Source organism: Coregonus clupeaformis, chromosome 27 (genome assembly GCF_020615455.1).
Source record: "Coregonus clupeaformis isolate EN_2021a chromosome 27, ASM2061545v1, whole genome shotgun sequence".
Taxonomy (NCBI): domain Eukaryota; kingdom Metazoa; phylum Chordata; class Actinopteri; order Salmoniformes; family Salmonidae; genus Coregonus; species Coregonus clupeaformis.
Genome location: NC_059218.1, coordinates 19759536 through 19786877, shown reverse-complemented (window position 1 = coordinate 19786877; position 27342 = coordinate 19759536). Strand labels below are relative to the sequence as shown.

The following is a 27342-nucleotide window of genomic DNA, read 5'->3' as shown; positions in this document are numbered from 1 at the left end:
TTCTTAGTCAGATGGAAAGCATGACACGCAAAATCCCTGGCTCAAACTTTTTGTTAAATGCAACAGAAACCTCTTTCCTTCATAACCCGATCACAGGCCCTTAATCCGATACAGAATTTCTGCCACTATGCAAAAGCATCCAAGCGATTTGGAACAAGAGCCAAGGCTCTAGGTCTCTCTGCCTCTGAGAATGAAAGGTTTCCTTACTCTATTTCTGCATGAATTCATAGTTCAACAACATATGTTGTATGGGTTCCATAGTGAGATATCTTTCAGTCTGTGTATGTTGCTGCATGAGCGTAAGTATGCATGTGAACATGTGAACACATACAGTACCAGTCAAAAGTTTGGACACACCTACTCATTCAAGGGTTTTTCTTTGTTTTTACTATTTTCTACATTGTAGAATAATAGTGAAGACATCAAAACTATACAATAACACATATGGAATCATGTAGTCACCATAAAAGTGTTAAACAAATCAAAATATATTTTATATTTGAGATTCTTCAAATAGCCACCCTTTGCCTTGATGACAGCTTTGCACACTCTTGGCATTCTCTCAACTAGCTTCACCTGGAATGCTTTTACAACAGTCTTGAAGGAGTTCCCACATATGCTTAGCACTTGTTGGCTGCTTTTCCTTCACTCTGCCGTCCGACTCATCCCAAACCACCTCAATTGGGTTGAGGTCGGGGGATTGTGGAGGACAGGTCATCTGATGCAGCACTCCATCACTCTCCTTCTTGGTAAAATAGCTCTTACACAGCCTGGAGGTGTGTTGGGTCATTGTCCTGTTGAAAAACAAATGATAGTCCCACTAAGCCCAAACCAGATGGGATAGCGTATCCCTGCAGAATGCTGTGGTAGCCATGCTGGTGTAAATCACCGAAAGTGTCACCAGCAAAGCACCCCCACACCATAACACCTCCTCCTCCATGCTTTACGATGGGAACTACACATGCGAAGATCATCTGTTCACCCACACTGCATCTCACAAAGACACAGCGGTTGGAACCAAAAATCTCCAATTTGGACTCCAGACCAAAGCACACATTTCCACCTGTCTAATATCCATTGCTCGTATTTCTTGGCCCAAGCAGGTCTCTCCTTCTAATTGGGGTCCTTTAATAATGTGTTTTTTTTGCAGCAATTCGACCATGAAGGCCTGATTCACACAGTCCCCTCTGAACAGTTGATGTTGAGATGTGTCTGTGACTTGAACTCTGTGAAGCATTTATTTGGGCTGCAATTTCTGAGGCTGGTAACTCTAATGAACTTATCCTCTGCAGCAGAGGTAACTCTGGGTCTTCCATTCCTGTGGTGGTCCTCATGAGAGCCAGTTTCATCATAGCGCTTGATGGTTTTTGCGACTGCACTTGAAGAAACTTTAAAAGTTCTTGAAATGTTCCGTATTGACTGACCTTCATGTCTTAAAGTTATGATGGACTGTCGTTTCTCTTTGCTTATTTGAGCTGTTTTTGCCATAATATGGACTTGGTCTTTTACCAAATAGGGTTATCTTCTGTATACCCCCCCCTACCTTGTCACAACACAACTGATTGGCTCAAACACGTTAAGAAGGAAAGAAATTCCACAAATTAACTTTTAAGAAGCCAATTGAAATGCATTCCAGGTGACTACCTCATGAATCTGGTTGAAAAAATGCCAAGAGTGTGCAAAGCTGTCATCAAGGCAAAGGGTAGCTATTTGAAGAATCTCAAATATAAAATATATTTTGATTTGTTTAACACTTTTTGGGTTACTACATGATTCCATATGTGTTATTTCATAGTTTTGATGTCTTCACTATTATTCTACAATGTAAAACATAGTAAAAATAAAGAAAATCCTTGAATGAGTAAGTGTGTCCAAACTTTTGACTGGTACTGTATGTGTGAAACTGTGTGTGTGTGTGTGTGTGTGTGTGTGTGTGTGAGCGTGTGTAAGCTATGCGTGACTCTAGTAAAGCAACGGTCTTCAAAATGTATTTATAAAAGGACAAAAATACAATTCTGATACATGTAACAGCTGCATAATGGAGTGAGATACTCAACCCTTTTTGAATGAATAAAAATCCATTAAATATTGACTGAATTATAGCTCATAGACAATTGTTTAATGACAGACATAAAGTCAATGTAATACACCAGTTTTGGTGGGAATTCACATTTCAACTTTATGTCAAATGTACATTTTGATCTTCTATGAAAGGACCCATGCTAACATATTTAAGCCATATATGGCTTATTTAGGTGTTTTGTTATTATATTGATATAATAATAACATTTTATTGTGTATAATTTGCATGTACACTTGAGTATAAATTAATCTTTATGCAACCAGCATCTTTCTAAGGTACCGCACGCTCACAATCCACCAATCTCTCATATATTTCACCATAGATTTCACTCATATTCATGATTGTTTTTGTCAAATCCTCTTGCATAGTCAACATTCAGTGGCGACCATGTATAAGAAAAAAATATGCTTTGTACAAGCAAGAGTTGGAAATAAATCGATTCAGCAACAATTACGTGACAAGTGAATTTTCACCCCACAAAAACAGGGAAGTAATGGCTGGAGAGAGGGGAATCCTGAGGTGGGTGGGGCATGCACGTTGCTAATGTGTGTGTCTGCACATGCATGTATCGTGTGTACCCCCTCTCACCTGCTGTACTAGAAGGCTGCACGCTGGATGCCCTGTCGAGTGACTTCTGCTTCTTGTCCCTGTCCTTGTCCCTGCGTCTGTGACAGCGGTGGTGGTGGTGATGGTGGTAGGGCCTATCCTGAGCCTGGCCTGGGGCTGAGGATGACTGGGCCTGGGCCTGGCTAGGCCTCTCCAGGGTGTAGTCCCTCAGACTCACCTCATGGGGGCGCTGGGAAGCCAACGTGGACGCCGACCGCCTGATAGGACTGATGTCAGCGATAGGCTGAGAGGAGCGAGCAAAGGCAAAGAATGGTGAGTGGAGGAATACAAGATGGAGGGCTAGCTACCATAGTAGTGTAGCATTAGAGTGTTATAGAATACAGCACAACCAAATCACCACTGGACTGGAGCATCAAGCATCAAACTGTTCACTAGACAGTAGACACAGTACAGACGAGGAGGTACGAATCTCTGGGCTTGAGACCGACGCTCAACCTCTTCAGACACAGATGTTGAGGAGACATTTCTGACTGAAACACTGAGCGATTTCAATACTCACTACAGTTAATCTTGAACGCATCACTAATGATTGGCATACCACCGCCCAATCCCAAATCAACCCATTTGCCCCTTTCCCTAGGGAAGGGTTCTTCAATTCCGGTCCTGGAGGGCCGAAACACCTCTGTCTTTCATCCTCTCCTTCTAATCAGGGGCTAATTCAGACCTGGGACACCAGGTGAGTGCAATTAACTACCAGGTAGAAATAAAAAACAGAAGTGTTTCGGCCCTCCAGGACCGGAATTGAAGAACCCTGCCCTAGGGTATAATCAATATGGTAATGATATGGTAATGGCTCTACCTTGCCTCTGGCCAGCTCTGGTCCAGGGCATTATGTGCGGCTTGCTGACGTTGTAGGAAGGCTCAGTGTCAGCATGATGCATGCAATGACCTGGATCAGAGCTAGCCTCTGGCATGCTAAGAGGCAACATACTGGCACCATACCATATTTACCATTCTGTCTAAATCTATCCATTTTTTTTATACACACAGGTGCATAGGGGGTAAGAGGTAGGGTCTGATTTGGGGTTGGGTGTACATAATGTTTGTCCCAAGTTGTTAAAACTTGTCATAAGCCTGCAGAAGACACTGCTAGTGAACTAAGAATAAGCAGGGTGTTGACATTTCCCATTAAGTACTTCACACCTTGACAGCCTCTGAGTTGTATGTGTTTGGAAGAAGCCTGATGACACAGTGAAATTACCATGGCAAAAGAGAACATTGAGAAGTTTAAGACAGACGGAAATGAATGTATTGACAGCATCTATTAAAGAATGTGGTCCATTAGTAGTTCATACTTACACTTATTAATAAACCCCTTCAATACTGAACATCAGGGTGATACTGTAGTTGCTTAATAGGAAATGCCTCCACCCAACCGGATTCTTATCTGACCGAATGGCTCTGCCTGGACTGGAGGTAAATAAAGGAAGTGAGATGACAGGCTGGAACTCTAGCTACATTATTACTCCCTCTGGTGGTAACAGCCTGTGTGACACCCTACCACAGTTGACCCATAATGCCAAGAGTAGTCTCCTGGAAACGGAATGCATGTATTCCCATATAACCGTCCTTTTCAAGTTTAGTTCTTAATTCATTGTTGAATCGGTAAGTCAACTGAGTGATATTGTAGATCATAACCAAATTGATTCTTGAGGTATACGCTCCATTGACCTTGTTCCAAGATTTCCTTTCACACAGTCCTGGCCAGTAGCTACAGTCAGTTGTTTGTACAAGAAAAACCACAACAACCACAACAACAACATATGGAAAGAAAGAGAGAACAGTACAGTTATGTCAAAGTAGGAAAATAGCAGTGCTGTCCCTGCCTACATTGCAACATTAACATACCACCCACTGAAACAACACACAAACATACATTCTCACAATGGTCATATCACGTCACTTCATGGCAAGAAAGCAAAAAATAGTGTTTAGGGTACCATGGATTTATGTGAGGTAAAGTACTAAAACACTCAACAATAATTACATGGATCTTGACCACTCACACCAATATGGGCTTTAGCTAATGTCTAAAGAGTGTCAAACTGATGGTGAGAGTGTGTGAACTCTTCACTGGAATGGAGGGAGCACATAGAGGCCAACACAGAGATGGAAAGAGAGGGATGAGAGAGAGAAAAGGAAAGAGATATAACAGAGAGAGAGAGAGAGAGAGAGAGAGAGAGAGAGAGAGAGAGAGAGAGAGAGTGTGGCGGAACAGGTGTACATACTGCCAGGTAGGTCCCAGGTAGGTGGCGAGGGTGGTTCCGCTATCAGACAGCACACACAGGAAGGAGGTGGGTACAACATTAGCCATGGGCATCAAGAGGAGGAGAGGAGGAGGAGAGGAGGGAGGAGAAAGGGAAGAGAGGATGGGAGTGGATGGGGAGACGGGAAGACAGACAGACAGCAAAGCAAGACAGACAGGATTCATATGGTTAGACACGTAAACCAATCACACAGCTGGAAAAGAGGGTCCGGAAAAGGCCTTCAAGAGGAAAGAAATCTGGACTCCATTCACCACAAGAGCAGGGAGGAAAATATGAAAAAAATGAAAGACAGGCACAAAGTAAATGTCAGACAAAAAACTTTAAGACATTGACTATAACCATAATGGAGACAATGAAGGTCGACAAAAAGTCTAGTGTGAAACATGAAAACAGACAAATGGGTCAAAAGAATAACAAAAAATAAGTGGAAATGGTTTTCAACATTTATAAACAGGAAAGCATGGTGAAGATGGGGCATATTCATAATAAGGTTTAAGCAATTTCCTACACCCTTTTCCACCTGAACCTTTTGAGGAGAGAGAGATTTGCATATTACATTATTAAGTATAAATGTACATCAGTAAAGTATATTACACAATGTGGCCATCAGATTATCATCAGTTGTTTAAAACATTAATATTTTATATTGTGTAGTATTCAAAATACTCTGCGTTAAGACAGGTCAACAATATTCTCCCGTGTGGCTCAGTTGGTAGAGCATGGTGCTTGAAACGTCAGGTTGTGGGTTCAACTCCCACCGGGGACCAATACGAAAATGTATGCACTCACTACTGTAAATAGCTCTGAATAAGAGTGTCTGCTAAATGACTGTAATGTAAAAGGTCACTGTACTGCTGGGGATATGGCTGTACATTCAGATTTGAGGAGGAAATATTGTAATGAGATGTCACATAATATCTACATACTAAAAGTCCTATGGGCCCTTGTCAAAAGTGGTACACTGTATATGGAATAGGTTGACATTTGAGATGCACATAAGGTCAGCAGGATGACTTCATGTGCACTGACAGACAGTGTCTCTGCTTTAGTTAGCCTGTGGCTGCTTTCACTAATTCATTTCTAGCTACCTACAGTGGGGAAAAAAGTAATTAGTCAGCCACCAATTGTGCAAGTTCTCCCACTTAAAAAGATGAGAGAGGCCTGTAATTTTCATCATAGGTACACGTCAACTATGACAGATAAAATGAGAAAAAAAAATCCAGAAAATCACATTGTAGGATTTTTTATGAATTTATTTGCAAATTATGGTGGAAAATAAGTATTTGGTCAATAACAAAAGTTTCTCAATACTTTGTTATATACCCTTTGTTGGCAATGACACAGGTCAAACGTTTTCTGTAAGTCTTCACAAGGTTTTCACACACTGTTGCTGGTATTTTGGCCCATTCCTCCATGCAGATCTCCTCTAGAGCAGTGATGATTTGGGGCTGTCGCTGGGCAACACGGACTTTCAACTCCCTCCAAAGATTTTCTATGGGGTTGAGATCTGGAGACTGGCTAGGCCACTCCAGGACCTTGAAATGCTTCTTACGAAGCCACTCCTTCGGTGCTCGGGCGGTGTGTTTGGGATCATTGTCATGCTGAAAGACCCAGCCACGTTTCATCTTCAATGCCCTTGCTGATGGAAGGAGGTTTTCACTCAAAATCTCACGATACATGGCCCCAGTCATTCTTTCCTTTACACGGATCAGTCGTCCTGGTCCCTTTGCAGAAAAACAGCCCCAAAGCATGATGTTTCCACCCCCATGCTTCACAGTAGGTATGGTGTTCTTTGGATGCAACTCAGCATTCTTTGTCCTCCAAACACGACGAGTTGAGTTTTTACCAAAAAGTTCTATTTTGGTTTCATCTGACCATATGACATTCTCCCAATCCTCTTCTGGATCATCCAAATGCACTCTAGCAAACTTCAGACGGGCCTGGACATGTACTGGCTTAAGCAGGGGGACACGTCTGGCACTGCAGGATTTGAGTCCCTGGCGGCGTAGTGTGTTACTGATGGTAGGCTTTGTTACTTTGGTCCCAGCTCTCTGCAGGTCATTCACTAGGTCCCCCTGTGTGGTTCTGGGATTTTTGCTCACCGTTCTTGTGATCATTTTGACCCCACGGGGTGAGATCTTGCGTGGAGCCCCAGATCGAGGGAGATTATCAGTGGTCTTGTTTGTCTTCATTTCCTAATAATTGCTCCCACAGTTGATTTCTTCAAACCAAGCTGCTTACCTATTGCAGATTCAGTCTTCCCAGCCTGGTGCAGGTCTACAATTTTGTTTCTGGTGTCCTTTGACAGCTCTTTGGTCTTGGCCACAGTGGAGTTTGGAGTGTGACTGTTTGAGGTTGTGGACAGGTGTCTTTTATACTGATAACAAGTTCAAACAGGTGCCATTAATACAGGTAACGAGTGGAGGACAGAGGAGCCTCTTAAATAAGAAGTTACAGGTCTGTGAGAGCCAGAAATCTTGCTTGTTTGTATGTGACCAAATACTTATTTTCCACCATAATTTGCAAATAAATTCATAAAAAATCCTACAATGTGATTTTCTGGATTTTTTTTCCTCAATTTGTCTGTCATAGTTGACGTGTACCTATGATGAAAATGACAGGCCTCTCTCATCTTTTTAAGTGGGAGAACTTGCACAATTGGTGGCTGACTAATTACTTTTTTTCCCCACTGTACCTTTATATTCTGTCTTTCTCCTACTCTGTTTCTCTATCCTACTGTATGTTCTCTTTCACTTCGACTACTTTCCCCAATCCCTTTCTCTCTGACTGTGTCTCATAATAATATCATCATGAACTATTACCAACTATATGAGAAAGTATTATTGAATACTGTCAAGTTTGCTAGTAAAAACTGTGTCGTTCTATAGATATCAAAACCCATATAATGTTTACTAGCATTACAACTAGCATTGTCCTAATGCTGACATTGTGCTAATTGTAGAGTTAATGCTGTTTGATTTGAGCAGGCACCACATCGGCAGCCCTGGCGGGGTTCTGGTGGGGTCCTACAGTTGAAGTCGGAAGTTTACATACACTTAGGTTGGAGTCATTAAAACTCATTTTTCAACCACTCCACACATTTCTTGTTAACAAACTATAGTTTTGGCAAGTCGGTTAGGACATCTACTTTGTGCATGACACAAGTAATTTTTCCAACAATTGTTTACAGACAGATAATTTCACTTTTAATTCACTGTATCACAATTCCAGTGGGTCAAAAGTTTACATACCCTAACTTGACTGTGCCTTTAAACAGCTTGGAAAATTCCAGAAAATGATGTCATGGCTTTAGAAGCTTCTGATAGGCTAATTGACATCATTTGAGTTAATTGGAGGTGTACCTGTGGATGTATTTCAAGGCCTACCTTCAAACTCAGTGCCTCTTTGCTTGACATCATGGGAAAATCAAAAGAAATCAGCCAAGACCTCAGAAAAAAAATTGTAGACCTCCACAAGTCTGGTTCATCCCTGGAAGCAATTTCCAAATGCCTGAAGGTACCACGTTCATCTGTACAAACAATAGTACGCAAGTATAAACACCATGGGACCACGCAGCCGTCATACCACTCAGGAAGGAGACCCGCTCTGTCTCCTAGAGATGAACGTACTTTGGAGCGAAAGTGCAAATCAATCCCAGAACAACAGCAAAGGACCTTGTGAAGATGCTGGAGGAAACACGTACAAAAGTATCTATATCCACAGTGAAACGAGTCCTATATCGATATAACCTGAATGGCTGCTCAGCAAGGAAGAAGCCTCTGCTCCAAAACCACCATAAAAAAAGTCAGACTACGGTTTGCAACTGCACATGGGGACAAAGATTGTACTTTTTGGAGAAATGTTCTCTGGTCTGATGAAACAAAAATATAACTGTTAGGCAATAATGACCATCGTTCTGTTTGGAGGAAAAAGGGGGTCGCTTGCAAGCCGAAGAACACCATCCCAACCGTGAAGCACGGGGTGGCAGCATCACGCTGTGGGGGGGCTTTGCTGCAGGAGGGAATGGTGCACTTCACAAAATAGATGGCATCATGAGGAAGGAAAATGATGTGGATGTATTGAAGCAACATCTCAAGACATCAGTCAGGAAGTTAAAGCTTGGTCGCAAATGGGTCTTCCAAATGGACAATGACCCCAAGCATACTTCCAAAGTTGTGGCAAAATGGCTTAAGCACAACAAAGTCAAGGTATTGGAGTGGCCATCACAAAGCCCTGACCTCAACCCTATAGAACATTTGTGGGCAGGACTGAAAAAGTGTGTGCGAGCAAGGAGGCCTACAAACCTGACTCAGTTACACCAGCTCTGTCAGGAGGAATGGGCCAATATTCACCCAACTTATTGTGGGAAGCTTGTGGAAGGCTACCCGAAACGTTTCACCCAAGTTAAACAATTTAAAGGCAATGCTACCAAATACTAATTGAGTGTATGTAAACTTCTGACCCACTGGGAATGTGATGAAAGAAATAAAAGCTGAAATAAATCATTCTCTCTACTATTATTCTGACATTTCACATTCTTAAAATAAAGTGGTGATCACAGGCCTCCTGTAGTTCAGTTGGTTGCGCATGTCGCTTGCAACGCCAGGATTGTGGGTTCGATTCCCACGGGGGGCCAGTATGAAAAATGTATGCACTCACCAACTGTAAGTTGCTCTGGATAAGAGCATCTGCTAAATGACTAAAATGTAAATAACTGACCTAAGACAGGGAATTTTTACTAGGATTAAATGTCAGGAATTGTTACAATCTATCTGCAATATTAAGCTGATCTACCCAACAACAACAAAAATGTCAGGAATTGTGAAAAACTGAGTTTAAATGTATTTGGCTATGGTGTATGTAAACTTCCGACTTCAACTGTATGTGAGAGAGTACAGGGGTACAGTAAGGAAGTGAGTGATGGAGGACTTACATAGTACTGGGAGTCCAGTCTAGGCATGGAGGCTGCTCTGCCATGGCCCTCCAGCCCAAAGTAGCCCTCTATATCAGCATCGTTATCCACCTGCCTCATCTCCACTGATTCCTGAAACAACACACGGTATGCATATAGTTGAGTTGAGTTGTGGATACCAGAGTGAATGATGGTACGGTGGTTGCTTGTGTAATTCACATCGTTGGTATAATATACAGTACCAGACAAAAGTTTGGACACACCTACTCATTCAAGGGTTTTTCTTTATTTGTACTATTTTCTACATTGTAGAATAATAGTGAAGACATCAAAACTATGAAATAACACATATGGAATCATGTAGTAACCAAAAAAGTGTTAAACAAATCAAAATATATTATATATTTGAGATTCTTCAAAGTAGCCACCCTTTCCCTTGATGACAGCTTTGCACACTCTTGGCATTCTCTCAATTAGCTTCATGAGGTAGTCACCTGGAATTCATTTCAATTAACAGGTGTGCCTTGATAAAAGTTAATTTGTGAAATGTATTTCCTTCTTAATGTTTTTGAGCCAATCAGTTGTGTTGTGACAAGGTAGAGTTGGTATACAGAAGATAGCCCTATTTGATAAAAGACCAAGTCCATATTATGGTAAGAACAGCTCAAATAAGCAAAGAGAAACGACAGTCCATCATTACTTTAAGACATGAAGGTCAGTCAATTCGGAACATTTCAAGAACTTTGAAAGTTTCTTCAAGTGCAGTCGCAAAAACCATCAAGCGCTATGATGAAACTGGCTCTCATGAAGACCGCCACAGGAAAGGAAGACCCAGAGTTACCTCTGCTGCAGAGGATAAGTTAATTAGAGTTACCAGCCTCAGAAATTGCAGCCCAAATAAATGCTTCACAGAGTTCAAGTAACAGACACATCTCAACATCAACTGTTCAGAGGAGACTGCATGAATCAGGCTTTCATGGACGAATTGCTGCAAAGACACCACTACTAAAGCACACCAATAAGAAGATGAGACTTGCTTGGGCCAAGAAACACGAGCGATGGACTTTAGACCAGTGGAAATCTGGCCTTTGGTCTGATGAGTACAAATTTGAGATTTTTGGTTCTAACCGTCGTGTCTTTGTGAGACGCAGAGTAGGTGAACGGATGATCTCTGCATGTGTGGTTCCCACCATGAAGCATGGAGGAGGAGGTGTGATGGTGTGGGGTTGCTTTGCTGGTGACACTGTCTGTGATTTATTTAGAATTCAAGGCACACTTAACCAGCATGGCTACCACAGCATCCTGCAGCGATACGCCATCCCATCTGGTTTGCGCTTAGTGGGACTATCAATTGAGTGAAGGAAAAGCAGCCAACAAGTGCTCAGAATGCCATGAGTGTTCAAAGCTGTCATCAAGGCAAAGTGTGGCTACTTTGAAGAAGCTCAAATATAAAATATATTTTGATTTGTTTAACACTTTTTTGGTTACTACATGATTCCATATGTGTTATTTCATAGTTTTGATGTCTTCACTATTATTCTACAATGTAGAAAATAGTAAAACATAAAGAAAAACTCTTGAATGAGTAGGTGTGTCCAAACTTTTGACTGGTACTGTATGTACTAAGTACCTGAGGTTTGATGGAGTAGGGCACGTCCTCTGTCTGGCCCCTCTGTGGAGTCCTCCTTCTAGTGCTGGACCGCTGGCCCTCCTCAGACAGCTGGTCTCCTGATACAGACTCTTTTATGGCACTTCTAGGGCTTGGTCTGAGGTCACACACACACAAACATTGTGACATATCTATCCGGCTCTGCGACAACCATCCGTGGAGGTCGCACAGCCTGACCGCGCACCTCCTCAAAATTCCCAACCAACGCATACGTGGCTCCTATTATTTCAATGTGGTGACAGTTGAAGAAATTGCTTGAGTCGCGCTGAGATTTCGAAAAGTATGAAAGCCAACGGTCCAATATTCTAGAACACTGCTGTGAGGACACATACATGTTTTGGACTCTGATAAGCACTTAACATTGACCACTACTACGTCTACCTGCTTTCCTTCTTGTGTACAGTAGTGTATTTACCATGTATCTATACATTTTTATTGATGAGTGTATCTATACAAAGACTGTATATCTGCTAAGAAAAACATATGGGCAGGCACTCACACTGTGTCCCCATTGGTTAGAGAGGTGGTGGCAGGTGGGGGCTCTGGCTGAGGCTCTGGTTCAGGTTGTGAGGGGGGCGGGGGCTTGGCAGTGGTGATTGGCGTCTCCTCCTGCATATGGGTCAAGGGCATCATGGGGCGGAAGAAGGCTGCACCCTTTTTATTCTGCAGGAGACACAGAGAGATTTCTAGTCATCTGGACCGCACAGCAGCTTTTCTCACCAGAATCAAGTAGAGGTAGTGACAAATTCAATGGATTTGGAGCCTATTATGCGCTAATAATTTGTCCCCAAAAGAACACCATAGCACCCAATGCCTTTTTGTCTGAATGGGTAGATTTATCTCAGGAGCATCCATGAGATTCAGTCCCATGCTCAAGTGCATTTTTGGGGCCCATAGAGTTGGATAGAGGGCTCACTTGCCACAAAGCCGTTTTAGCATGGGAAGCGCCGTTGACGACTTTCAACATTTTGAAGAAATGGAGATAGCCCTCAATGGTGCAGCCCATGCTGTCTCAGAAGCAATTATGACAAAGATGAGCCCTCTTTCCAACTCTATGTTGGGGCCATATACTACCTTAATTGTCCCTGTGAAGTCCAGTCCCAGTTGCTGTTCCAGTCTCTTGGCCCGGTTCTGCTTGTAGTAGTCAAAGATCATGAGGGCAGCATAGACCTTCCCCACTGTCAGCTCTCGGTTTACAACCGCAAAGGGGCATATGAGCTCATTGAACTCATCAACTGAAAGGAGGGAAGGAAGGAGAGATGAAAAGTTGAAGCACTAGTTGTCTTCTCTCCACTACCACTAGATGGCATTGGAGGAGCAGACAGAATGAGGGAGATTGTACTGTAATCAGGCCGTGTGTGTATGTGTGTGTGTGTAAACATAGCTCCCTCATACACAGAGTAAACTGAAGAGCAGTAGAAAGAGCAGAATGAGAAAACAGCCTGGCAGTTGAGCCTACAAACTCACTCAAGGGATGACTGGGTTTTGGTGAAGCTCAGTGCTCTGAAGATTATTGCCTGTCTTTTTTGTCTCTCTCAGTTCTCTCTTCTCTCTCTCCATTGCTCTCTATTTCAGTATCTCTTTCATGCTCTCTAACACAAACATAAAACATGTATGCACCGACACACACACACACACACACACACACACACACACACACACACACACACACACACACACAGACCACCAGTGTCGCTTACTTTTATATGGTGTGACCAGCAGGTCAACTGTCTTCTGAGGCAGGTTGGGCCAGACTCTGGAGAGCTCCTTCCTCAGGTCAGCGTCACACAGGCGCTGGGCCAGGACCCCTGAGGGGAGACACACTCATATGTCACATCACGTCCATCCACACTCATCAATCAGCAAACACTAATGTCCCACCCATAGAAATAGAATGAATAGAATAGACTTGGAACCTCTGACCATGGCAATTTGACTGGTAAACACAGATGCAATTCATTATTGCATCAATGACTTGAATGGGGACTCCTTTCTATTCATTCTAGTTCATTGGTCTCACCACTACCCATCAGACCTAGCAGGACAGGTTTTTAGGCCGCCACCCTCTCTTTTGAATTATTACATATTATTCTTTATTTCTTTATATAAAAAATATACCTCATTTTTTAATAATATTTGTAAAAATGTTTTATTCCATTTATGTTTTGCATTGATTTGCATTTCCCCTATTCCTATCGTATTATTGTGGTTGGAGTGTGTGTGTTTGTGTGTGTGTGTGTAAGGAGTTTAGGTCAGAGGTCACCGACCAGATGCCAGTTTGATCTCCAGAGCGGTGCGGATGAGAGCCATCAGAGTGGACGTGAAGTGCACCGTATTGTCATCGGCGATGGGCATGTTCATCTTGACCAATCGCTAAGGAGAATAGAAACCATGGTGAGGGCCCATTAGAACACCAATGTTAGCACCTGTTACAATCAATAGCTCTTTGGGCAGGTTCTGTGTGCTGGCTGTAGAATAGTTCCATGTTAACTGATGGAATTGAGACTGACAAGTCCTGCAGAGACTGAGACTGTCCTAATATGGACACCGTACATACAGTGAGAGTGATGTGGACTTCTGACAGCCAGTGGCTTGGATTAGTTTCAGTCCAGCACACAGAAGAGCTTTCCCAGCAGAATAACAACACAACACAAGACATCCGAGAGAGGAGAGAGAACGTTCAGAGCAACACTCCATGCAAATGGTAATGAGAAAGTAAGACTATGGGTCAAAGTCTGAGATGGACATTGAGAGTGACATATATTACAAATCAACTGAATGTGAGTTTCACTCAGAGTGAAAAATGACAAGTGACAGAAAAGGGACGTAGTACCGATTTACTAGAAACCATGAGTGGTGTGGATGAAGAGTTAGCATTTCTCTGCATTACGTAATGATAGAAACAGTTCACGTCAACATGCTTCCAAGGCCCTGGAGGAGTATGTTTTAGTGCTGCTATGAAAGGATGAACGAATGAAGCCATATCTGTGTTATCGGGACACACTCCTCCTCCTAGCCTCTTTTCATTGTTAGGCGGCTAGCAGAGCAGAGTGATAACCTCCATCGCAAATGACACCCTATTCCATAAATAGTGCATTAAATAGGGAATAGGGTGTCATTTGAGACTCAGTCGTAGTGACATACATGCATGTAGAGCTCCATGAAGGGCTAATGGGAGGAAGGATGAGAATCATGCATACTTCACAGAGGGGAAGACTGGGACGGATGGATCCTATTGTCTTCAAGCCAAGTGGAGGGGAATCGCAGATGAGGCATGTGTGTGTGTGTGTATATGTGTGTGCGTGTGTTTGCAAGCAAGCCTCCCTTGAGCTCAAGAGAGCGTACTTCCATGCAGGAGCTATTACAATACAGGAGGAGAGGAGGAGAGGCGGAATAAGAGAAAGGGGGGGAGAGAGAGAGAGAGAGAGAGAGATGGGGCTCCACCTATGCATGCAGGGTCTGACATGTCATGTAGTGCCCACTAGGTCGAAAGGAAAACCACAGACACGTGAGGCCATCACACAAACATACAAATACTGTATGTACACATTCTGTCAAAAACATACGCACGCACACACTCACACACACACACAAACACACACACACACATACAGTGGAGTTAAGCAGATAAGAGGAACGAAAAATCCCGACACGGAGGACAAGAAAGGTAATTTAGCAGGGAGTCATAAACAGAGGGTGACAGAGGGACAACAGAGGAGTTATAAACAGAGGGTGACAGAGTTGTCTCCGTGTTGTCTCCATGATGCTGTGCTGTTTGTTGGTACTTGGCTACCTGCCAAACGTTTCGCTTTTTACTTTTAATAACCGTTTAATCAAACTCTGTATTTAGCGACTTAGTTTTGTCTTCACTCAACTTTTTAATTCAACTTTTTCACCCCGGACGCTTTATATGGACAATGATCTGCAGGATCTCCACCAGCCGAAGAGAAGTAACATTATGCCTTCTCATTGCAGTTGCTGTACTCATAATATGGAGGAGAGCTATCGCCTTATTGTGAGGATAGCCAAGTTGCAAGCCCGGCTTCAGCCGAAATCGTAAGCAAGGGCAATTTTAAGTGTAGGAAAGGGTCTGTGCTACCAGTAAGTACAGGTAGTAGTGTTAACCCTCTGCTCAGTCCCCTCAGCCGGACAATTTTCTCACGGCTTCTGGAAAGAAATGCTGTTTGTATGCTCAACCGGTGTCGCTCATTCAGCCGATAGAAACTGTCAACCGGTTTTCCCCACTAAGAAACGAGTCGGAGTCAGAGCCTGAGCCTTCTCAGATCTCTCCACCACCCGTTACGGGGTCTGAGCCACCGAAGCCTCCCACCATTAGCGGCGACAAATTTAAAACCCTAGCGACTCCATTACTCACAATATTAGACTCGCAGTTCGTCTCTGTGGATAGTATGTCCTATGATAAATCAATGGTATGTTTCGGTGTTCTTCAAGGTTCTGTTCTAGGACCACTATTGTTCTCACTTTATATGCTACCTCTTGGTGATGTCATTTGGAAATACAATGTCATTTTTCACTGCTATGCAGACGACACACAGGTGTACATTTCAATGAAACATGGTGAAGCCCCAAAACTACCTACCCTGGAAGGCTGTGTTTCAGACATAAGGATGTGGATGGTGGCAAATGTTTTACTTTTAAACTCGGACAAAACAGAGATGCTAGTTGTAGGTCCCAAGAAACAGAGATCTGCTGTCGGTTCTGACAATGAATGTTGATGGTTGTACAGTCGTCTCAAATAAAACTGTGAAGGACCTCAGCGTTTCTCTGGACCCTGATCTCTCTTTTGATGAACATATACAAATATTTCAAGCTTTGTAACATTGAAAAAAATCTGAAACGTTTTGTCCAAAAATGATGCAGAAAAGCTAATCCATGCTTTTGTCACTTCTAGATTAGACTACTGCAATGCTCTACTCTCCGGATACCCGGATTAGGCGCTAAATAAACTTCTGCTAGTGCTAAATACGTCTGCTAGAATCTTGACAAGAACCCAAAAGTTTGATCATATTACTCCAGCCATAGCCTTTCTACACGTGATTCCTGTTAAGGCTAGAGCGGATTTCAAGGTTTTACTGTTAACCTACAAAGCATTACATAGACTAGTTCTACTTATCTCACCGATTTGGTCCTGCCGTACATACCAACACAACAAGACGCAGGCCTTGACAGAGGGACAACAAAGGAGTTATAAACAGAGTTTGACAGAGGGACAGAGACACACAGGAACCACTGCATTCATTAAGGAGGGAGTTGAGCGAAATGCATTTTCCACAACAGCAAAGAAGAAAGAAAAATGAAAGAAAATAAGAAAGTAAAAAAGAGGGAAAAAAAGCTTCGCTCTAGTGCATCGCGTCTCTCTCTCATTTCTCCCTGTACATTAATCTCTCTAAAGCAGGAGTTATATTTGGAGACCCCACACACGTCAGATCCAACTAGTCGCTTGGCAGACGTTTTTATCCAGGGCACGGCTAGGGCTGTCTTAACCATGATTCATCTAGACAGTTGTGTACACGCTGGAGCCACTCATAGTAAGTACCACACTCAGAGGTAAATGCCACACACAGAGTGTACCTGAGGGCTGAACCAAATTTACCTTGGTCCACAATACAAGCTCTCTAAATACTGCCGCTCAACACAGCACAGCCCATAGAGTATAGAATGGAGAAGAGGGGAAAGGTTTATTACTCTACCATATGACTCTAATTATGTGACAATGGCATGTTTGGTTAAAACAATAAGAAGAAAAGGTCCTAAGAATGTGTCAGATGATGACATCAAAGTAAAATCTGTGATTTTTCAAAACCTGCGACGAGTTTCTAGCTAACTTCATGGTAATAGTGTGGCTTGTGTCAACTGTCCGTCTTAATTTCTTCTTAGTTTAACATAATGAAAACATAGTCTAAAAACAAAACAAGTCTAAATGGCCAGACAGAGAAGTGAGCACACTAAACGCCAAAAGCTGCGAGGGGGCAGAAGGCAGAAGAGAACGTCACAAACAGACAGAAAGAGCAACAACGAGGACAAAACAAGAGCCCAGCAGGAAGTGGCTGTGACAGTCTGACAGAAGCCGGGAGATACAGGACAGGTGGGAGTGAGAGGCAGAGGTGAGAGGAAGATTGCTGGGGGAGGAAGGGAGAAGAGAGGGAAAGGGTCTACCTTGTAGGCGATTCTGGGCGGGCATTTCTTTCCCAAACCTAGTGGAGGGGACATGTGGCGGAGCATCTCATACATATCAAGGTAGGTCATACGGCCACTTCACAGGGGAAGATGTCACAGGAGACCACAGAGGTCAGAGAGAGGGATGGAGGTATCCAGATAAGGTTGAAGGAGGAGGAGGGAGTTAGAAATGACCAAAAGAAGATGGTAAAACAGAAGAGAAAATGACAAAAACAGAAATCTGTGTTATTTTAGATTTCCAGTGCAGTGGATTCCAGGGCAGTGGATTCCAGGGCGAGATCTCATCCCTGTCCTGCCTAAGACAGGGATGGATCCCAGGATTGGACAGGAGGAGGGTGGGGTGTTTTCCGGGAATTCCCTGAGGAGAGATGTCGGGATGGCAGGATCATGACGTTTGATTGAGACATGTACAGTATATATAGAGTATGTCAGGGGGAGGTTGTGGCGTCACTGTTTAGATGTCATCTGTTTCTGCATGCTGCGAGACATCAGCGGTAACCAAATTGAACATTGGAAACAAAGCACACAATGCTCATAACCTTTACTTTACTCTGTGTGTGCAGTGGTTCAAACAGTCTCTCGGGCCAACTTCGAGACAACCATATAGGCATGCTGCATACAGCATACTGTGCTGTATTCAGTATGGTGAAAAAAAGAGCTTGATGGTGAAGCCTGGCCAGTATATTGTAATGAGACCTACATTGTGGCATTGTTTTCCTTAGTTGCCATGGTTACCCACCGGCCAGTTAGTATGGAAGGTGTATGCTTGTGTGTGTGTGGTGGAATCTCTGGCACTAGGAGTCATTCACAGTCACTCATTTTCCACTTCCACCACATCCCATTATGATTAAGGGGTGTGTGGGGTTGCAAACCTTGTAGGCCACCCTATTAGGGCACTTCTTCCCTAAGCCGAGAGGAGGCGAGATAAAACGCAACAATTTGTACATATCCTGATAGCATATCCTTCCGCTGTAAAATACACAGGTTAAAAGAGGTTAGAACACAAACACAACAATTTCTGCTCCTATTACATTATATCCTCCATTGCATGCATTCATGGTCATTTAATAAAGCACACCTGTAGATATAGTGCATACAGTTGAAGTCGGAAGTTTACATACACTTAGGTTGGAGTCATTAAAACTCGTTTTTCAACCACTCCACAAATTTCTTGTTAACAAACTATAGTTTTGGCATCTCGGTTAGGACATCTACTTTGTGCATGACACAAGTAATTTTTCCAACAATTGTTTACAGACAGATAATTTCACTTAGAATTCACTGTATCACAATTCCAGAAGTTTACATACACTAGGTCGACTGTGCCTTTAAACAGCATAGAAAATTCCAGAAAATGATGTAATGGCTTTAGAAGCTTCTGATAGGCTAATTGACATCATTTGAGTTAATTGGAGGTGTACCTGTGGATGTATTTCAAGGCCTACCTTCAAACTCAGTGCCTCTTTGCTTGACATCATGGGAAAATAAAAGAAATCAGCCAAGACCTCAGAAAAAAAATGTGTACACCTCCACACCTCTGGTTCATCCTTGGGAGCAATTTCCAAACGCCTGAAGGTACCACGTACATCTGTACAAACAATAGTATGCAAGTATAAACACCATGGGACCATGCAGCCGTCATACCTCTCAGGAAGGAGACTCGTTCTGTCTCCTAGAGATGAACGTACTTTGGTGCGAAAAGTGAAAATCAATCCCAGAACAACAGCAACGGACCTTGTGCAGATGCTGGAGGAAACAGGTACAAAAGTATCTATATCCACAGTAAAATGAGTCCTATATCGACATAACCTGAATGGCCGCTCAGCAAGGAAGGAGCCACTGCTCCAAAAACGCCATTAAAAAAGCCAGACTACGGTTTGCAACTGCACATGGGGACAAAGAACGTACTTTTTGGAGAAATGTCCTCTGGTCTGATGAAACAAAAATAGAACTGTTTGGCCATAATGACCATCGTTATGTTTGGAGGAAAAAGGGGGTCGCTTGCAAGCTGAAGAACACCATCCCAACCGTGAAGCACGGGGGTGTCAGCATCATGCTGTGGGGGTACTTTGCTGCAGGAGGGACTGGTGCACTTCACAAAATAGATGGCATCATGAGGAAGGAAAATTATGTGGATATATTGAAGCAACATCTCAAGCAACATCTCAAGACATCAGTCAGAAAGTTGGTCCTCTGTAGCTCAGCTGGTAGAGCACGGCGCTTGTAACACCAGGGCAGTGGGTTCGATCCCCGGGACCACCCATACACAAAAATGTATGCACGCATCACTGTAAGTCGCTTTGGATAAAAGCGTCTGCTAAATGGCATATTATTATTATTAAGTTAAAGCTTGGTCGCAAATGGGTCTTCCAAATGGACAATGACCCCAAGCAGGTGTGGCAAAATGGCTTAAGGACAACAAAGTCAAGGTATTGGAGTGGCCATCACAAAGCCCTGACCTCAATCCTATAGAAAACTTGTGGGCAGAACTGAAAAAGCACGTGCGAGCAAGGAGGCCTACAAACCTGACTCAGTTACACGAGCTCTGTCAGGAGAAATGGGCCAAAATTCACCCAACTTATTGTGGGAAGCTTGTGGAAGGCTCCCCGAAACGTTTCACCCAAGTTAAACAATTTAAAGGCAATGCTACCAAATACTAATTGAGTGTATGTAAACTTCTGACCCACTGGGAATGTGATGAAAGAAATAAAAGCTGAAAGAAATAATTCTCTCTACTATTATTCTGACATTTCACATTCTTAAAATAAAGTGGTGATCCTAACTGACCTAAGGAATTGTGAAAAACTGAGTTTAAATGTTTTTGACTAAGGTGTATGTAAACTTCCGACTTCAACTGAATATACAAAACAGTAGGAATAACTTCTGCTGGGCTTTTCACACTCAACATTTTCTAGTGTGTATCAAGAATGATCCACCACCAAAAGACATCAAGCCAACTAGACACAACTGTGGGAAGTACCTTCCTAATACTGAGTTGCACCCCCTTTTGCCCTCAGAACAGCCTAAATTATTTGGGGCATGGACTCTACAAGGTGTCTAAAGCATTCCACAGGGATGCTGGCCCATGTTGACTCCAATGCTTCCCACAGTTGTGTCAAGTTGGCTGAATGTCCTTTGGGTGGTGGACCATTCTTGATACACACGGGAAACTGTTGAGTGTGAAAAACCCAGCAGCGTTGCAGTTCTTGACACACTCAAACCGTTGCGCCTGGCACCTACTACCATACCCTGTTCAAAGGCACTTAAATATTTTGACACCCTCTGAATGGAACACATACACAATCTATGTCTCAATTGACTCAAGGCTTAAAAATATTTATTTAACCTGTCTCCTCCCCTTCATACACACTGATTGAAGTGGATTTAACAAGTGACATCAATAAGGGATCATAGCTTTCACCTTGATTCACCTGGTCAGTCTATGTCATGGAAAGAGTTCCTAATGTTTTGTATACTCAGTGTATAAATAACAAGCTTACCTATCTATAGTCATATATGACTACATGGTTACTGGGAGGTTATAAGTCTGCGTCCCAAATTGAACCCTACTTTTGACTCTGGTCAACATGAAGGGAATAGGGTGCCATTTGGGACCAGTGGAGGCTGCTGAGGGAAGGACGGCTCATAATAATGGCTGGAATTGAGCGAATGGAATGGCATTAAACACATGGAAACCATGTGTTTGGAGTGTTTGATACCATTCCACTGATTCCACTCCAGCCATTACCACGAGCCTGTTCTCCCCAACTAAGGTGCCACCAACCTCTTGTGTTTGGGACGCAGCCTAAATCATGATTCCTCCCCCTCAATGGCTGTCTCTAACATCAGAGGGCTACAGGTGATGAGACTGAGCAACACAGTCTGGATCTATGACCCAAATGGCACCCTATATAGTGCAATACCTCCCGAGTGGCGCAGTGGTCTAAGGCACTGCATCGCAGTGCTAGCTGTGCCACTAGAGATCCTGGTTCGAATCCAGGCTCTGTTGTAGCTGGCTGCGACCGGGAGACCCATGGGGTGGTGCACAATTGGTCCAGGGTAGGGCAGGGAATGGCCGGCAGGGATGTAGCTCAGTTGGTAGAGCAAGGCGTTTGCAACGCCAGGGTTGTGGGTTCGATTCCCACGGGGGGCCAGTATGAAAAAAATAATGTATGTACTCACTAACTGTAAGTCGCTCTGGATAAGAGCGTCTGCTAAATGACGTAAATGCAATACTTTTGACTAGGGCCCATAGGGAATAGGGTGGCATTTGGGACATCTCATCCTGATGCATCTCAGCCAAACTTTTTATTTTTGCTCTTAGAGTTTCAGTATTTCTCAATAGTGTCTGGTGAAGACTTTGGAAAGCAGTGGAGCTAGATAAAGCTGTGCTGTGTGATTTAAATAGTTTCTTCCCCCTCCACAATGACAGACAGAGAGGAGCTTTAGAGCCGCCAGCTTAGTGAGGGGAGCCTTGCGGATGGTGAACGGAGTTGAGCGGAGTGGAACCATGGATTTACATGCATCAGTCTGCCTGTGGGGCCCTAGTCGGCACTCCAGGGCCCATCTTAACGTCACTCAGACGCGCCCTCCCTGACCGTCAAACGTCGTCAAACGTCACAGTCATCCCACTGGAACTTAGAGCCATCTTTGTCGTGTCAACGTCTATTTGCTATACCCTTGACTACCACCACCACTTCCACCCCTCATCTCCTCCCTTCACCTCTTCACTACTGAACCTGAAACTGATGCTGTCTTGACAAAGGGAAAACAATTTAACCTGTAGGAGGATTAACGATACGTACCAGGCAGCAGGGTCGTACTCAGCCCAGACGCGGATAAATTCGTCCAGGTGGTGAGGCCCCAGGATGGAAGCGTCTCTGGTTAGGTACTCAAAGTTGTCCATGATGACCGCCACAAAAAGGTTGAGCATCTGGAGGGAGAAATAGGGAGGTAGAGAGGTGGGAGGTAAGAGTTGTGGTCAAGTTGTGGTCAACAACATTGTATCAGAGAGGACTCAAATTGCCAACAAAAAGGGACTGACCAATAATAATTGGACCATTTCATCCGAGTAAGAGAGTGTCTGTGAGTACTGTGCAGGTAATGTGTATGCATATGTGAGTAGATAATGCATGGGTCTGTATACTGAATGGTTATTCATTGCTGATCATTGGTAATTCATTGGTCATTATGAATGGTAATTCATTTGTGATGGCCCATACTGACCAGGAAGGAGCAGAGGAAGATGAAGGAGACAAAGTAGAAATAAGCAAAGTCACTGCCGCACTCCTTCCCTCCAGACCCTGACAGTTTATCACACGGACGGTTACTCAGACACGACAGCATGATCTCATGCCACGCCTCGCCTGTTGCACTCCTGCGACACACACACACGGACACAGACACACACACACAAACAAACACATGCAATGTAAGCACTGTATATCCATCATTGGAAACTGTACAGTAAATCCATCACAAACACCACCATGGGCAGAAGGAACTCCATGGCTATTTTACTACATTACATTGCAATATAAAGAACAGACCGATATGTGAGAAAACGTCTAATAGAATAGGAAGAATATGGAGAACGTGGTGGAGGCTTGGTCACCTGAACAAAAGCATCAGAGCCTGAAAGAATGTCTGGAAGTTGTTGTGGTGGTTGATGGCCGATTCCTCATTCAGCTCAATGTTTCCAAACACCTGAAGGAAGCAGAAAGCGCCAGCATAGCAGTTAGAGGGATTCCCTGTATGCTATCTATGGTTTCGTCCCAAATGGCCCCCTATTCCCTATATAGTGCATTAATTTTAACCAGAGTTTTATGGGTCCTGGTAAGAAGTAGTGCACTATGTAGAGTATAGGGGGCCATTTGAGACACACATACTGTATGTGTGAATAAGCAATGGGCATGTGATTTGTATAAGGAAGAGCTAGAGCTGAATGTATCAGCATTTGCAGGATTCGATATGATGTAATGTTATCTCCGAAAAACACATTAGCCACTTTTGCCAGGAATCAGTCTTTTTCTCAAATCGTGCCAGGGACTGTGAGTGTGTGTGTGTGTGTGTGTGTGTGTGTGGGGGGGCGGGGGTGAAGCATAGAAGGCATAGTGATTATGTTGTATAGCTATCTAGAGATGTTGATAATCTAATAACATGAGAATCCAACGACATGATGATGCCCTCTATTCTACCCAAGTCTACACTTATAGGGTACCTCCCAAATGGCACCCTATTCCCAATATAGTGCACTACTTTTGATATTCCCTCTATAGTGGGGGGGTTGGTGTCCTGATCCAGCCCTCTGGGGCACCACAGTCATTAAACAGCATCGCTGATTCAACGACGGCTCTTTTACCAGAAGACACAATTACCATTGATTTACAATGCAATGCTAATATAGTGGATGGAACGTACCCTCATTGTGCATACAATTCATCAATTTTACAATTTGGCTATCACCATTGCTTCCTTTTAAATGAGCAATCAACTCTAAAGGTTGGATCCATCTGTTAAAGAGGAGTGTGCGTGTCCGTGTGTGTGTATGTTATTACTCACCTGCATGCCGATGATGGCATAGATGAAGAAGAGCATAGCGATGAGGAGGCAGACGTAAGGTAGGGCCTGGAAATAGAAAACACACACAAGATAAATTAAAATCCCAGTGAGGTTTAATAGTCTTATTTATGGAACAGAGCAGCCAACTTTAGCCGCAGAGTTGATTTCCTTAATCACATATTTATATCCCAGACAAGGGAGGGGAAAACATTCATCGCAATTAGAGACACACCTTTTAACACTGCAGCAACTATCCATTTTCATAGGGGCTTAAAAGCTCTCATCACCACACATTTAACCTGCTATCAGATTAACTACTGCTGGCAATGCCCTTGTTTTCTGTACGACAAAACTTTTATGGGAGGCTCCATAGAACAAACTTCTTTAAGACTCCAAATAAACATAAATATCACTCCAAATACCCATTAAATGAAAGCAACCAAAAAAATGTCCTTATTGTATTTCCTTATTTCCCCTTACAGTTCGATATGCTTATGGTTATTGCAACATAATGAATAGGCCTAACATTCATTCAAATCACTACAATTGATCAGATGAATACCATGTAATTCTCAACTCTAAGGACAAACCAAAGGGTGAAAGGTAAGAGGTCAGGGGTCAGTGACTCACCTTGAAAGACTGGACAAAGGTCCATAGCAAGATGCGGATGGTATAGCCCTGCCTCAATAGCTTGATGAGCCTGGCCGCCCTGAACAGCCTTAGGAAACTCAGGTTGATCAGCTTGTCCTGCAGGAGGAGACACAAACTGTTCATTCAAACTGGTCCTGGAATAGATCTAGGTTACACTAAGAATGGCTGTGGTTAGCAAGGGGGATCAGTGAAGCAGATCCAATTTCAGTGAAGTGAAGAGTGTCTCCCTATCCATTTATGTAACTGCTTCAAGTAATTTAAGAACTATTGCACCACATAACATAAATGTATTAAGGAAAAAGTTAGGACCAAGACCAAAAGATAGACTGGTCACCAAAGGAATAGTCAAAAGCAGCGGGAACAAGAAAAGTCACTTACCGTCTAGAGCGACCCATAGTGTCAGAGAGGGGGCAGAGGTTGGCAGAGTGATGGCACAGGTCAGGCGCCAGCAAAGACATAGCAGAAGATGGAAACACAGTGAGAGAAAGAGAGAGAAAAACCAGAGAGAGAGAGAAGAAAAAGACTGACAGTCACATGGAGAGAAATCCCACAAAAAAGAGACTTCTTCCACAAAGAGCGTTAAACAGTAAACGGACTACTCCAATCCACTTTAGTGCTACTGTGCTGCAATCTGCACAGAGGCTTTTCCTGATCCCAATTTCAAACTCTGCCTGCCACTTCTGTCTGTCCCCCAGCTCCATACTAATCCATCCAGCAGGATACACTGAATACTCAGTCCCGGCAGGCAGCTCTCAGCTATCCCCAGCAGCTTTCTAGGAGGATCTGCTGCTGGCTTCCACTGAATACCTCACCACGAGTACTGTAACTGGGTTAAACCTTGTGAAATTACTTTCCATTGAAAACATTCTCCTTCAAGGAGTAAAGTTATTATGAGTGAAGGCATACAGGCAGGACAGCATATAGGAGAATCCCTTTTGGCTGATGTCTTTACATATAAGAAGTTGAATGGGCACATGGTACTGTAGCAGCTCTTACATGAAGTAAGATACTGTATAGGGACATGGTAGCAGTGTTTACCTTAATCTCTGTGACCAAGATGTCCGTGATACTCCCCAATACTGTCACAAAGTCAAACACGTTCCAGGCTGCCTTCAGGTAATTCTGCAAACAGGGGAAGAGAGAGGAAGAGAGAGAAGAGAGAGAGAGAGAGAGAGAGAGAGAAGGATAAAGATGTTTTACTGTAATTAGTACCACACCCTTGCTCTTCAAATTATTTTCTCTCAGGCCACTCTCTACAGAACATGTCTTCTAAGCTCCTCAAATGAGGCAGCTTTTAATGAGTTGGTTTGAGTTTTATTAAAGGGCCATCCATCTATAGCCTACAGTGTGTCACTAACTCCACGACACGCACAAACAGCTTACATTCCCACACTGTCTTACAGACTAGGGATGGGCAGTTGGCCTTTTTTGTCTGTTCAAGTACTCGTATGATTCTTTTTCGAGTACTCAAGTACTCCAATAATTAAAAAAGCTATTTTTAGAACAAGGGTGGCACTGAAAAAAAATATGTGTGCATTTATCTATATGCCAACAATGAGCAACAATGCCGAATTTATCATAACCTTTACAGATAACAAGTCCTAATTGCAAGTGCCATTTATGATTCATTTATTCAAACTGTAATATCAACTGGTTATATTACACTGAACAAAAATATAAACGCAACATTTAAAGTGTTGGTCCCATGTTTCATGAGCTGAAATATAAGATCTCAGAAATGTTCCACACGCACAAAAACCTTATTTCCCTAAAATGGTGTGCACACATTTGTTTACATCCCTGTTAGTGAGCATTTCTACTTTGTCAAGATAATTCATCCACGTGACAGGTGTGGCATATCAAGAAGGTGATTAAACAGCATGATCATTACACAGGTGCACCTTGTGCTGTGGACAATAAAAAGGCCACTCTAAAATGTGCAGTTTTGTCACACAACACAATGTCACAGATGTCTCAAGTTTTGAGGGAGCATGCAATTGGCATTCAGACTGCAGGAACGTCCAACAGAGCTCTTGCCAGAGAATGTAATGTTCATTTTGAATGTAATGTTCATTTCTCTACCATAAACTGCCTCCAATGTCGTTTTAGAAAATTTGGCAGTACGTCCAACCGGCCTCAGAACCGCAGACCACGTTTAACCATGCCAGCCCAGGACCTCAACATCCGGTTTCTCCACCTGTGGGATCGTCTGAGACCAGCCACCCGGACAGCTGATGAAATTGTGGGTTTGCACAACCGAAAAATGTCTGCACAAACTGTCAGAAAACGTCTCTGGGAAGCTCATCTGCGTGCTCGTCGTCCTCACCAGGGTCTTGACCTGACTGCAGTTCGGCGTCATAACCGACTTTAGTGG

General features: G+C 43.2%; 1 protein-coding gene across 1 annotated transcript in view; it reads right to left on the bottom strand.

Annotated features, from left to right (window-relative positions):
- The window catches only part of LOC123481197 (voltage-dependent N-type calcium channel subunit alpha-1B-like), a 52638-nt gene that overhangs the window by 6013 nt on the left and 19283 nt on the right, over nucleotides 1–27342 (bottom strand). The window contains exons 7-22 of the mRNA XM_045208065.1: nucleotides 26007–26090; nucleotides 25347–25349; nucleotides 24948–25064; nucleotides 24318–24383; nucleotides 23371–23462; nucleotides 22983–23133; nucleotides 22562–22689; nucleotides 17736–17832; nucleotides 13826–13931; nucleotides 13259–13366; nucleotides 12633–12793; nucleotides 12058–12221; nucleotides 11520–11655; nucleotides 9911–10021; nucleotides 4939–4977; nucleotides 2672–2933 (exon numbers count right to left, since the gene is read on the bottom strand). Of these exons, the coding sequence (XP_045064000.1) occupies nucleotides 2672–2933; nucleotides 4939–4977; nucleotides 9911–10021; nucleotides 11520–11655; nucleotides 12058–12221; nucleotides 12633–12793; nucleotides 13259–13366; nucleotides 13826–13931; nucleotides 17736–17832; nucleotides 22562–22689; nucleotides 22983–23133; nucleotides 23371–23462; nucleotides 24318–24383; nucleotides 24948–25064; nucleotides 25347–25349; nucleotides 26007–26090 (1825 nt within the window). The remainder of the gene's footprint in view (nucleotides 1–2671; nucleotides 2934–4938; nucleotides 4978–9910; nucleotides 10022–11519; nucleotides 11656–12057; nucleotides 12222–12632; nucleotides 12794–13258; nucleotides 13367–13825; nucleotides 13932–17735; nucleotides 17833–22561; nucleotides 22690–22982; nucleotides 23134–23370; nucleotides 23463–24317; nucleotides 24384–24947; nucleotides 25065–25346; nucleotides 25350–26006; nucleotides 26091–27342) is intronic.